Here is a 13,633-nt window from a genome sequence, read left to right as displayed (position 1 = left end):
GCCTATACTGGCGTCTAAATGCAAAAGACATCAACGTTTAAACTAAAGTATACAAACTATACTGCTTTCGTTGTAAGCAATCTCATAAACAGTGAGATTTGCAGTCATTTTTATATTCTTGTCTTTGCAATTACTGACTTTTTTTTTCTTTTTTATTTATGTAGCTTCCTACAAATGACATGCCGCACAATACGACTACGATTTTATACAAATTAAATTTGAATCATAAAGCGCATGGATAAAGGTGAATTTATGGAGTTGTCTGCCCGTTAATTTTCAATGACAGGAACTAAGCCTGTCTCGCTGACATACAAAGTCCAATAATTGACCAGATCACGGAGTATATCTGGCCTCTCCTCAGAAAGGTCCTTGGATTCAGCACAATCTTCTTTTACGTTGTAAAGCCTCCATTTCGAATCACCACCTCGCCCGCTCTTATACTTTTGAGTTACAACAGAAAAGGCGTTTGATTTGGGAACGTAAATGGCCTTCCAAGGTCCACGTCTTACTGCGCGCTGGCCAAATAATTCCCATCCAGTAAAGTCTACTTCTTCATCATAGACAGGTTCCCCGTTAGCAAGATGATTTACCCAAGATTTCCCTCTCAATGGTAAAACATCCCTTTCATTGTATCGAGGATATGGGTGTCGAATGCCCGCTAGCTCAAGGACAGTTGGAGTGATATCCATAACTGTAGTAAAGTCATGCGAGATGCCTCCTGGGTTCTTAATGATTGGAGGGAATCGAACAATAAGTGGACAACGGATTCCACCTTCTGAAATGTAAAATTTGCTATCTTTTGAAGGAGCCGTGGCAGCCAACGCCCATCTTGGGCCGTACCATACGAATGAGTTTCTATTTCCTAGATTATCAAATGTGTTATTATATCTTTGACGAATGAGGTCAGAAACTTTCTCTCCATTTAAAGGTTTATTCTCAAGAATAGCACCTTCAGCACCATTGTCCGACATAAACAAAACAAATGTGTTGTCGTATTCTCCTTTTTCCTTTAAATATTGAATCACGTTTCCAACATTCCGATCTAGTTGTTCGACCATTGCTGCGTAAACTTCCATCGTCCTTGAACTAGTTTTTTGTTCTTCTTCACTCATATCTGACCACTGTTTTTCTTCATCGGTAGATACTTCTGCTGGAGGACCGTCTGTTGTGCTGTTATAGACTCCAAGCGTCTCCTGCTTTGCTAGCCTGGATAACCGCAAAGCATCTGGGCCTTTATTATATTTCCCTTTGTACTTTTCGATGAGATGACGAGGTGCTTGTAGAGGCCAGTGAGGAGCGGTAAATGGAAGGTACGCAAAGAAAGGTTTATCTTTGTCTTTTCTATAATGTTCATCAAGATAATTTATGAGCTTGGAAGCGAAATAATCTGAAGAATAGAAATCTTCAGGGAGCTCTTTATCTGCGTCGACGAATTCGCTTCCAGACATATAGAGAGGGGGAAGTAATTTCTTTAGTTCATCTGAACTCTCTTTGTAATTTTCATCTGAAGGTTTGTAATCTTTAAAATGATGGCCAGCACCAGGGAGTAAGGAAAATACTTTTTCAAATCCACGAGCTGAAGGAGAAGTTTCTTTGGTTAATCCCAAGTGCCATTTTCCGGAAATTATGGTATCATATTTTTCCTTCAAAATCTCAGGCAAAGCTGCTACCCGCCAGTTCAAATAGCCTTCGTATCCAGGATAGCCATCCCATTGATGGATCCGTGATGCAAACTCTGCCATTTGACCCAGACCGGCAAGATGGTTGTCGGTTCCAGACAAGAGCATAGACCTTGTCGGTGAACAAGCTGATGCTGTATGAAAGTCAGTAAAGCGAAGGCCCTCCTTGGCCAAGGCGTCTAAATTGGGTGTGTTGATTTCTGATCCAAACGCTCCAACATCTGACCAACCCAAGTCATCTGCAACAATAATGAGAAAGTTTGGAGATTTTGTCATGTTGTCTGCTAAAAAGGAAAATTGAAAGTTCAAAAAAAAGGAAAGAAACAAAAAGAAGGATCAAGTTAAGCGGTACCTTTTGTTTACAAGGATCTCTGCGTGTTCTACTGCTGAGTGAGTCGCCTGGTGGAATATATAGCACTAAAAAGATGCGCTTATCTACTGATTAGAAAAAAGAACATCACAAATTTCTTCTTCAAGTTGCACAATTTTCGTTTCGAATTGCTTCATGTTTTGTTACTTTGCTTTGTTTACAATTTGTAATACGGAGTACTTGGTAGGAGAATATTTGTACGGAACAACATAAGGTTATAGAGGGATGAGTTGCTTACTTTCTTCTGACAAAATAGCTTCCCTGTAGAGGTTAAAGGAGAAAGTTGGGTTTTTTAAATTTGTTTTTCGAGGTAATGTGCATGTTATTAAAATAGATTGACGGAAATGAATTCAAGGTAAACAAAAACCTCGGCAAAGAGATCTGAAAACTTTATAAACAGAGCCAATCCCATTTATTGATGGACGAGGACCTTTGCTATGGCTTATAAATGTTAACAAAGCAAGTAAGAATCTGTGCTTGCTTTCTATAATGAAGTTTGCCGGAGCCTTGTTGAATTCTGTATTCTATAGCTTATTACTGCAATGAACGTATAAAATTTAGCATCTTTTCAAATATTGAAGGTATTTATAATTCACCGGTTGGCTGTCACAGTGCTAGTAGTCGTTTGATAGCTGAATTTAAGCGTCTGATGGTCTCGTTCCTTCTACCGAGTGCTACACAGTGTTGCTGAAAGTAAATAATAAATCAATAGTTGCAAAACAGTTTATTCCTGTCCTCTCTAGTAGTACTCTAACAAAAGTCATAAATATTCTTTCAGAATCATCTCGTTAATAATAATAATTGTATTGCATCCCGTCTGGAATTAGATCGGAAACAGTGCATTCTACTCTCTCTCTTAAGATTTGCCAGTATAATAAACTGGAGGAGCAACAGAAGTTATAGTTTTAAAGCTTTCATGGGTAGCAACAGCAATCGAAGTGGTGTTTTTAACGACTTCACCGTTATTCAACGGATGGGCAACACCGATTCCCAAAAGAGCTGTGAAAAAAAGACTGATTAAAAAGATGCGCATTGTATTAACCTTGATAAACCTTGGAAAGTGTCAATGGTATGGTAGATGGTTCCTTGGATTTACCAAATTTAAGAGCCATTGGGTTCATTAAGTAGAAATTTTGAAAACAACGTCTCCACTTTTACTTTTTTTGTTCATTATGATATTTCGTCACAGTTTCCAAACAAAGAGAGTAAGACAAAGCCTAAATTTGCGACATCTTGAGGGCTTATAAAACACACAATAGGTGATCTTTTGTTACAAGTCATTTGTTTTTGATTGAGAGTTCAAACAAGTACATCATATACTATTGACGATGAAAGAGATGTGTCACTTCTTTTGATGATCAGAATAAAGAAACGATTTCGCATCTTTTCTTTGTTATGTTGAGCTGAGCAAGTCACACTCAACCCTCCTGGTATGAAATCCATTCGTTAACAAAGACAAAGAAACGGCCGAAATCATAATACCTCTTTTGTACAATGATCGCTTCGAGATGAGATGGATGTTTATGTAGAAGTGATAATGTGCAATCATGTTTGAAAACAAGTTCAAGTGCAAGTGCAAGTGCAGTACATAAGGTTTTTTTGAGTGTAAGAGGTTATTTGATCACATCTTTTCTATATCTTTCAACGACAGATACAAAAAGAATTGAAGCTTGATAAGGATCAATTCTTAAGAACTTGTATTTTTATACAATGAAAAGGAAGCCCCAAGTACAATTTGAACGAGCCAGCCAGCCATTTTTACATTTTACTTTTCTATTCATGCTTTCCAAAAATTTAAATCGATTCGTGACTTAACAGCAGGGTGGGAAGAAATTAAAGCTACGTTACGTCTCTTTTTTGTTACGATCATGGACAACGGTAATTAAATTGCATCCCAACATGATAAATATTCAGTGGAGGATGAGATGGGATTTCGCTAAAAAGAATCTTTAATTTATTTTATTTACTATGCATACTCTTCCGTTTGTTTTGGTTCATTTGTTGCTATTATAATAAAGGCGAAAAAATAGAGCAAAGAATCCTTAAGTTGGGATCTTTTTGCTAAAATATTTTACTAGAACTGATATTTTTTTTGAGAAGCAATGCCTTTTTTAAGGAAAGATTGTCCCATTTATAATTACATTATCCAGTTATTTCTTATAGTCAGTTAGCTCACTTTTTTATGTTGAGTCCTTAGTTGTATAGCAAACGAATCCTTCAAGTGCTCCGTTATATTTCGCCAAGGCTGGAATTGATGTTCTTAACTCTATTTTGTACCTGTCGTTCATTCCAATTTGCAGATAAGTATCCAATGAAACTGGAGCTGAATAGTTCGTTATTGGACTTTGGAATCAAGCCACTAGTTATACCATTTGCTGTTTTTGAAATAAATCTGAGGTTTGCAGTCTTTTGGATTATCAAAAATACGATAAAAAACCTGGATATTAAATGGTTTAGTCTTTATATTCTTTAGAACATGATTTTTGTATTCTCCTTTTTGAACGATTTTCTATAATTTCTATAAATAATGCTGTAATTATCAACCTCAAACACCTAAGAACGCGCTCCGTAGATGATTCGGTCCAAAGTAGTGTTTCCACTCGAAAATCAATAAAAGTACTATTATTGTTTTTCTTTTCTGAGTCATTCATTAAAGGAAAAATTCAAAAGCATATATAAATTAGTCATATCGATCATAAAAAAAAAAAAAAAAAAAAGTAAAAATACATTTGACTGAAAAAGAAAGACCCCGCTATCATGCAATGTACTTTTAATTCTTTCCTTTCAACATCAAGTGTTGGATCTAACATTACGATTTCACAAGGTATGTTTCCTCGTAAACATAAGGATTTCCATATCCAGCATCGACACAAGCTTGAATGAAGCGTTCATCTTCGTCTTCCACGCAGGTCTGATGGACTTGAGGAAGAAAAAAGAAAACCAAGACAGCAACAAATAGCGCGATTCCACTGGCAGCAAAAAAATACACTCGCACTTGATTTCCACCAAAGGCGTATACACCAGCAATAGCACCGCACTTTCCAATGGCAGCAGCAAGACCATAATAAATACCGCGAATGGCAGTAGGCGAAGTTTTGGAAGCTAGTAAGCCAATATTACTACCAGGACCAAATTCACCGAGTGTCAAAAAGATGCCATATATAACACAAAAGCCGGCGATACGATGAACCAGTTGATTGTAAAATCCGGACATGAAAAGACCGATGACACCTTGGGAAATCAAGCCAGACACTAAGCACCACTTGGGACCAATAATGTCGACAAAAATACAGCTGAACCAAGTACCTGGGAGGGGAAATGAGTTGATAAGAGTGTTCCACCCAAAGCTTTTCGCGATAGATGCATTCGAAGGGAGAACGCCACTAACAATAGTACTAGAGTATAAGCTAAATGCAAAAGTGGATAAGTCATAAGTGAACCACACAATGCAGATGACGAGGAAACGAACACCGTATAAACGCAAGACGACAGGCCATGGAATTTTGGAATAGGGAATTTTAGATTTCAAATAAACTCCATTTTCTTTCATTGGTAAGCGAACAATTAGAAGAAGAATAGGAATGACAGAACCTAAACCAATCGACATACGCCAGACAGCCCGAAGATGACGATCGCTAAATATGCAAACAAGGATGTATGGAACAAAAGCACCTAGAGCAAGCCCAATGTCAACAGCAGCATTTGTTACCAAAATGAATAAACCATGTCGTCTACCTGGCTTCATTTGACTCGAGTTCTCAGAAGCAGCTACTGATCCACAAGGGTATTCAGCGCCAATACCGATACCGAGAAAAAATCGATAAGCAATCATAGCAGAAATCATTCCATTAATACTTCCGTGATATCCATAAGCGCCAGTGCAAAGAGCAGTCGATACAATAAGAATAAGAGTAGCAGTAATCATACCATTCTTACGACCGAAAAAGTCAGAGTACCAACCAAAGGATAATTGACCGACAACAGTACCAACATACGCAATCATACCTATGTCCTTTAGTGACTTGTTGCCTGTTGTCTCCTTGGGATAAAGCCTCTTTAAAATCGTTATGACAGTACCGATAGAGTTGGAGCAATAGCCATCCGAAATTAAGGCAACACCACAGATGAAGACTTCATAGAACTTTTTCCATTCGCTAATAGACTCACCCCCAGTTTCAGTGGTAGAATGGATAGATCCTTCTTCTATTTGCGATGAAGATTCGTAAACATTTTGTTTTTCATCGTCTAAATTTCTCATTGAATGTTTTGAATAGGATGTAGCTATCGAATCATGAACCATTAATTCAGTATTTGGTGGAACACTTGTTTCGACTTTTTCAACAGAAAAAGAACTCAAATTTGAAGACATAATAAACGCTAACAAAATATAAATAATAAATCAGAAAACAGAAAAGATAAGATATAAACTTTGAACTAGACAACCCCCCAATTGGATAGGTACTAAAATCAGAAAATGAGGAAATTGCTCGCTAGAACAGTAAAAGCGCGTTTACACCGAGGAAAATGCAAATCGAAGAAAAACTCTTCAATATTTCACAAAATGATAGCCTTGTAAGTCTTATTGTAGCGTATCGTATAAGTCCTGCCAGAAAACGCATTTTCTTACGAGAAATAGGTCCATATATAGCAATCCTTAATCAGTAGCTTTAAGTTTAAAACGAATCCACTAACCAATTGCTTTTTATCGAGAAACAAAAATATTAAAATTCCAGTTGTTTGTTTATCTTTCAACGTCATAAAAATTATCTGGTTGGACTTGATGATATGATAAAAAGTGAAAGAACCCTTTCTGTAGTTTGGGATAAGCAGCTCCACCGATCAAAAGTAAGGCGATTGCAGGGCATCTATAAGTAACAGCTTGGACGCTGTTGAAGTTACTTTTGTGTATGGAGAGGTCCGACTGTTGTTTATGTAAAGTAGAACAAAACTATCAAAGGATTTTTAGTGTTGTTCCGTCTTGGATTTTGAGTGTGAACTAGAAGGAACGCATTTTTACGAGCAAATCCGTCAGAAATATATACGAGGATGATGCTCTTCTGGCAACTTTTTCTGCTAAGCATTGTGGAAGAGATCAAGAAATAGAGATGCAAAATTTAGGAGACATTGGTCCTACAAGTTTAGACGATCATGCAAAGTAATTTATTGCAAAAAACTACTAATACCACACTGTCACTTCAAGCGTTTTAAAAAGCAAATTGTGTATTATATTCGAATTCGAGCTATCGTGCTTACGTTTGTATTGTTTCTGGAATCGAAAGTCTAAAGGAAAAGATAGTAGTCAATAATAACGATGAGAGTAAGAAAAGGAAGCACCTTTTACAAAATTCGCCTAGTTTATGAGTAATGTGCATAGAAAGGAGGTTTGAAGTAATGAGGATTATGGTGAGCCTAGAAATAAATTACGGATACCCATATTGAAGAAGCTTTAACATTACCAGGGTGTTCCAGCTGCTGTTGCTTTTGATATTGCTTCGAGATTTCCTTATAAGTATGGATAGAATTAGGTTTGTTTCAGAACGAGTTAAGAATTGTTTTGCTAATCCATTTATTACTCTTTTCCATCTGGTGGCCCTTATCCGGCACTACTATTTGTAGTTGAATTTAAAGGGCAGTCCCCAAGAATAATTTGAGTCACATCGCTCAAAATTAGCAAGAATTTATAGGACTCTTTTATCTCGAGGTAGAGGAGAAACTAGCCCACAAGATATTCTATCTCTATAAAGAAAAATATTTGTAAAAACTATTCAGAGTCGTTCAGGAAACAAAGAAATGGCTCGAATGGAATCCATAAGTAAATACCAAACTAGCGGGGCAGTAATGTAGGCTTATGAACAGATTGTTAAACTTAAAACAATGATAATGAAAAAAATAAGATAGAGTACTTCTCAAGTCCTCTCTGTATGTAGAGCGCGATACTGAGATTTATTGCTAAACAGCTATATGAACAAGAGCTGAGATTGTTGAATACCTACAACACTTTTGTTTTAAAAAAGCGCTGTTTCCTACTTTTTTTTAGACAATCATATTACTATACTTTTGAAATTGAGATGCAGAATATATCAGTCTTTCTGAATTTTGTTAGGCCTAAAGCCTTTAGTCCTTTTACAAACGAGCATTGGCAGTGACAAAACATTGAATTTTTCTACGAACCGTAAAGCTAGGAATCTTTCGCATGGATTGCGTTATCAATTTATTAGATGAACTTCTTGTATAAAAGAAGGAAAAAAGCAATTTTGCTTATTCTTGTTCGTCTAACTGGCGAATGCCAAATCAACGGAATGCTGAAACAGAGAATATTTATTTCACGCTTCCCATCTTTGATAAAGCAAAATAGAGCCCTCTAAACCGTAGAAATGAACTAGTTGATTACAATGGGGAACAAAGATCTTCAGCAGCAGCTGATAAGGATCTATATTTCAATGAATTTGGCTTTCCTACAGCAAGACAAGAGAGCATTGCCAAACTGATACACTTGAGCAACTATGTGCGATTAGAAAACTTTGAGTCATTTTGTACAGGACATCTTACACGAGGCATTCATCGTTTCCTTGCCTTGCAAATGGCGGCCTGTATGGACCACCACTTTCTTTGCATATCTTTTCTGAGTATACCAAGCCATGCCACCACATCAGTACATCAGTACATCCGTGCCAACACGTCCCTTCTACATCCCCCACTTAAGCTTTGTTTACACTTTTTCCAAGGACCCCAAGGACCCCAAGGAACTCAAAGAACTCAAAGAACAAATCGCCCACCCTTGCGTAAAGGAAAAAAAAAAAAAAAAAAAAAAAAAAAAAGTAAAACGCTTTTTGTCACAAACCCAATTTTAATTTCAATTCAAACTCAAACTTTTACTGGACTTTTTGGGCCCCATTTCTGTCCCGCTATATGTTTTCACAACAATCCCATTTAGGACCATGTGGGAAACCACAGCAAAAGTAGAAACAGAATGAAAACAAGAAAAAGTAAATAAACAAACAACGAAATAATTAAAAAAATAAGCAATAAAACAAATAAACAAATTCCGCGAGAGGAATCCCCGCCGGGCCCAGGCAACATGGGTGGAATGATACGCTGGATGTTCTCGAAGTAACAAACTAAAATAAGGTTCCTTCTATTCGACCAGTTGCGTGTCATCAAGTAGGGGGCAGAGGATTAGTGTTCGGTATAGGTAAACTCCGCATTTCCTTACCTTCCTATAGGATACCTTATTTGAACGCGATGTCACTTCTCCACTTCTAAAGAACGAGTGCTCGGATCTGTAGACTACCATTGGCTAATAAACCACATCATTTCTTTTATTATTTATGGAGCAACTCTGGAATGATGATGATTCAAAGTCCTAAACGAGACATTATTGGCGCTAGAGCTGATCTCCCCATGAAATTCAATATTTAAGCTTTGCCCTGCGATTAGGTTGGTACTGACAGAATGAAAAGCATATTTCAATATAAAAAGGCTTCCACCCGGAAAGTACAGTTCTTGTTCCTTAGTAAATTTCTCTTTTCATTTTTATTTTCATTTTTTTTCCATTCCTTGTTTATACTAATCTTCGGTTCTTGGAGTTGTTCATAGTCGTAAATCGCTCGCTGTCTGTGATTCCTCCTTTTGTAGAATTCGCTCCCTTTATGGAGGGTTATTTCTCCTCTTTGACTATTCAACTCTCTTTCATTTGAGTTTGCTTGCACTTTCGTTTTACCATTAACTTTTATTCCCATTGTATCATCCCCAAAGCCGCTGAATAGTTTGTGTGCCGTATTTGAAAATGAAGAGAATTATTACATCCATTCTCGTTGTGTTTATCTCCATGGCTGGATGGCTGGGAGGTGCCGATACCGGTTCCATTAGCGGCATTTTAAATATGAAGGATTTCCAAGCTCGTTTTGCGAATCGTTTTAATCCTTCTACACATGAGTATTCTTATACGGCTGCGCGTCAAGGTCTTTTGACGGGTATGGTGAATGCTGGTTGTCTGTTTGGTGCCATGCTTTCTTCCCCGTTTACGGAATTCATTGGAAAGCGAAATTCTATTTGCTTTTTTAGTGGATGCTATATTATAGGTCAAATTGTTTTGATTACTTCCATCCATTCTTGGGTGCAAGTCTTGGTTGGTAAAATCTTTGTCGGTCTCACGATCGGTGCCTTGTCTGTTCTTAGTCCAAGTTACCAATCAGAAGTCGCCCCACCACAAATTCGCGGCGCCGTTGTCTGCACATACCAAGTGTTTCAAACATGCGGTACATTGGTAGCAGCATGCATCAACATCGGAACCAAGGATCTCGCCAACACAGCCACTTGGAGAATCCCTCTAGGAATCAACATGCTTTGGGGAGTATTTCTTATGATCGGTGTCCTTTTCCTTCCTGAATCCCCTAGATACCTTATTTACATTGGAAAAGAAGACCAAGCTCTTCAAGTTATGTGTGAGACTGCTGAACTCAGCCCAGAGACCGATATCATTCAAACAAACTTCAACACGATTCGAAGTGATATTGATAAAGAGATGGCTGGAGGAAAAGCAAAATGGGGTGACATCCTTGGTCCAGAAATTCGGTATCGTACTGCTCTTGGGTTCTTGACTATGCTTTTAAGAGAGCTCATCGGTAATAACTACTACTTCTATTATGCTACTCAGGTGTTTAAGGGAACCGGAATGACAAACAAGTATCTTCCTGCAATTATTCTAGGTGCCATCAATTTTGGTACGACCTTGTGTGTACTTGGTATTGTGGACCGCGTTGGTAGGAGACTTCCGCTTGTGCTTGGTGCCAGTTTTCAGGGTATATGCTTTTTCATTTACGCCGCCGTTGGTGATAAAAAGCTATATAATCCAGATGGTTCTTCAGACACTAGAGCCGGTTCTGTAATGATTGTGTTTTCATGTTTGTTTATCTTTTCCTACTGCTGTTCTTGGGGACCTATTGGTTGGGTCATTGTTGGTGAAACGTTTCCAATCCGCTATCGCAGTAAATGTGCTGGTGTCGCAGCTGCAGGAAATTGGCTTGGTAACTTTATGGTTTCTTTCTTTACTCCCTTTATTTCAAATGCTATAGGCTTCAAATTAGGATATATTTATGCTTGCATTAATGTTGTTTCAGCGTTCCAAATCTTCTTCATGGCGAAGGAAACTAAGGGATTGACGTTAGAAGAGGTGAATGATCTTTATCTTTCGAACGTCAAGCCCTGGAATTCTTCCATCTACATTCGTAATGTTAAGAAACATCATATTGAATTCAGCAAAGAAGAAGAAAGACGTGAAAGAGAGAAGTCCAAAGGAGCCCAGGGTCAAGAAGAAGAATTTATTGAAAATGCCGAAAAAATTGAAGATGTTGATAAAACCGTTGATGCCGGAAGATTGGACTTTAAAATATAAACCGTTTTCTTGCGGCTCCTCACGCTACCTATAGAAGAACCTAATGAAATTATGGGAGCGATAGCTTATTTGATTTTTCATCTAAGTTACGATGATATTTAGCTTATAAAGCATGATTTTTGTATGTTTATACCCATATAAATGGACTAAAAGCAAAATAGCTGAAGCATCTATTTCGGGAATTGGAATGGTTCATGGATTTTCAATTGATGAATATGACAATAAAGGTACTTTAGGTATTCTTTTATTTTTGATTATTATGAAATTAATGAGATACGTATGCTGATTTATTTGAAATAAAATATCCCTTTTTTAGATGTGTTGAATCTGTACTGCTTTATTTTGTAACAAGGGAAAGTTTTTATGGGTAGAATTTTGCATATTCTTTAACTTGAGATAGAACTTCTCGTATCTTTACCAGCAAACTACTTATAAAGTAGGCTTTGTTCCATGCTGCGGACCTTACAGTTAGTGTGGGTTCTCTGCGTTACTTGGCAAGTTACATTAAAGCATTGTGCGAGTATGAGTAGAAAAAGTATCCATCGAAAGCCGGTATAGACGTATGGAAGTTAAGAGGAGCTATTGATTGTGTTTTTGCGCATTTCAAATGATGATATGCTGTTTCCAATTTCGTTAATAAGTCGTATCAGACAACCCATTTCAACCTTTGGAATGCCTCGAAATACGTGCATGCTTATATCTTAAATTTGGTTATTAGTTTTTGAATTCACATAGCTTTGTATACTAGATGATAAATCTTTGAACTAGACTCGCCCATAGAGACTGACATCCAACTGAGCGAAGGAAGCACATAGCAAAGAAAAGAAAGTGATAAAAGTCCGTTTCTATTTGTTTCTCTCTGACTCGATAAATACCCGCTATGGAAGTGCATGCTTTACAATGAAAATAAAACAAATAAGCAAGCATATCAGAAAGAAAAGGTAAATAAGAGGCAAACGAAAATTACCGCCAAAAGGAAATAATCATCCTGATTCAATCTGTCTTTACGACTCCTTCAAGTAATACAAGTACTAAAATCAAACAGTATAAAACGGATCGCAAGAGAAGAGTAACAAGGAAAACTTCTTTTCATACAAATTCCGATCTTGATATAAATCCTCCATTCCATGAAAAAAAACATATTCCAATTCCGTACATGTTGTTTAGTAATACCATAAAATGACTTTCTGTAGTCTTTACGGCTTAGTAAAATAACAAAAGTGACAAAATGACTTGGGGTTTTCCCTTCTTACTGTAATCATTTCGTGGGTTTTATATGTATTTGGCATTCTTATTTCAAATCCTACCAATTACTTAAACTCATTATAGGATTATAAAACTACTAAAAGCATGCAAGGAAACTGCATCATAATACTATTGAGGCCATCGTTTCATTAAATCTTGCAACTTGTCAAGAGGTGCTGAAAGCAGTCCAACAATAGTTTCGAAGGGAGGCTTGTTAGGGGCAGATGGATGGCTGTGGGTAGGAACAAACATCTTTGTTCTTTGAAAACTGTGCGCCATCTCCTGTGACTCATCTGCCAGCAATTTACTTTCTAATTGAGGAAAATCTTGAGATTCTTCTTCTTCAATATGTTTTTGAAGGTTTGCCATCAAGGCATCAATTGTCGGGAGGAATTCCGTTTGATTAGGCTTCAAAGACTGAAATTTATATAAATAATCTTTGACAATTTGATGCTCGTTTCGATCTTTCTCTGCAAGTTCTGCTCCAACTTCTCCAAGGTATTTTTTAAACTTTGGATAAACGACAATTTCTTCGCCTATTGAATGGCGAGCCAATTCCCATACAAATTGGTTTTGCCAACGAATTGCAGTGTCTGCATCCTTGGCGGTCTTGATCTTTTTGTATTGATCCTGTAACTCTCGGTGATCTTTGAATACTACGTCTGAGATTCTCGACATTTTTGTTGCGTATGTTCTTGTTATGGTTAACAATGGCAAATGAAGACGTTGCTTTAGCATTCGTACTGATTTATTCCATGAGAGCTGGGTTCGCCTGGTTTATATAGAAATTCTTCAAGAGAAAAACATTGTGAAGCATGGAAAGTTTAACTGACCTCAGTTGTTCATCACTGAAGTTTTCATGAGTGATATGCCGACATTAGCATCGAGCAATTTGTTATGTTTACATGACGCTGGCTTTATCAATACTTTGTTTTCTATGTAAAT

General features: G+C 37.2%; 5 protein-coding genes across 5 annotated transcripts; 1 reads left to right on the top strand and 4 right to left on the bottom strand.

Annotated features, from left to right (window-relative positions):
• Positions 1 to 269: 269 nt before the first annotated feature.
• SOMG_02486 (arylsulfatase) lies at positions 270 to 1,955 on the bottom strand (the record flags this gene model as incomplete). The annotated part of the gene is made up of 1 exon (XM_056181278.1): positions 270 to 1,955. One exon carries the CDS (start codon positions 1,953 to 1,955, stop codon positions 270 to 272), a length of 1,686 nt encoding a protein of 561 aa, XP_056035897.1.
• A 950-nt stretch (positions 1,956 to 2,905) lies between these two features.
• Positions 2,906 to 3,161, bottom strand: SOMG_02485 (uncharacterized protein; the record flags this gene model as incomplete). Its single annotated transcript, XM_056181277.1, has 2 exons — positions 2,906 to 3,048; positions 3,092 to 3,161. 2 exons carry the CDS (start codon positions 3,159 to 3,161, stop codon positions 2,906 to 2,908), a joined length of 213 nt encoding a protein of 70 aa, XP_056035898.1.
• Positions 3,162 to 4,858: 1,697 nt separating this feature from the next.
• On the bottom strand, positions 4,859 to 6,418 carry SOMG_02484 (MFS transporter superfamily; the record flags this gene model as incomplete). The annotated part of the gene is made up of 1 exon (XM_056181276.1): positions 4,859 to 6,418. The coding sequence occupies one exon, from the start codon at positions 6,416 to 6,418 to the stop codon at positions 4,859 to 4,861; it is 1,560 nt and encodes a 519-aa protein (XP_056035899.1).
• A 3,417-nt stretch (positions 6,419 to 9,835) lies between these two features.
• Positions 9,836 to 11,443, top strand: SOMG_02483 (plasma membrane gluconate:proton symporter Ght3; the record flags this gene model as incomplete). Its single annotated transcript, XM_056181275.1, has 1 exon — positions 9,836 to 11,443. One exon carries the CDS (start codon positions 9,836 to 9,838, stop codon positions 11,441 to 11,443), a length of 1,608 nt encoding a protein of 535 aa, XP_056035900.1.
• Positions 11,444 to 12,817: 1,374 nt separating this feature from the next.
• Positions 12,818 to 13,366, bottom strand: hry1 (HHE domain cation binding protein; the record flags this gene model as incomplete). Its single annotated transcript, XM_056181274.1, has 1 exon — positions 12,818 to 13,366. The coding sequence occupies one exon, from the start codon at positions 13,364 to 13,366 to the stop codon at positions 12,818 to 12,820; it is 549 nt and encodes a 182-aa protein (XP_056035901.1).
• Between the last annotated feature and the right edge of the window lie 267 nt (positions 13,367 to 13,633).

Source organism: Schizosaccharomyces osmophilus, chromosome 1 (assembly GCF_027921745.1).
Source record: "Schizosaccharomyces osmophilus chromosome 1, complete sequence".
Taxonomy (NCBI): Eukaryota; Fungi; Ascomycota; class Schizosaccharomycetes; order Schizosaccharomycetales; family Schizosaccharomycetaceae; genus Schizosaccharomyces; species Schizosaccharomyces osmophilus.
This window is presented reverse-complemented; position numbering and strand designations above follow the sequence as displayed.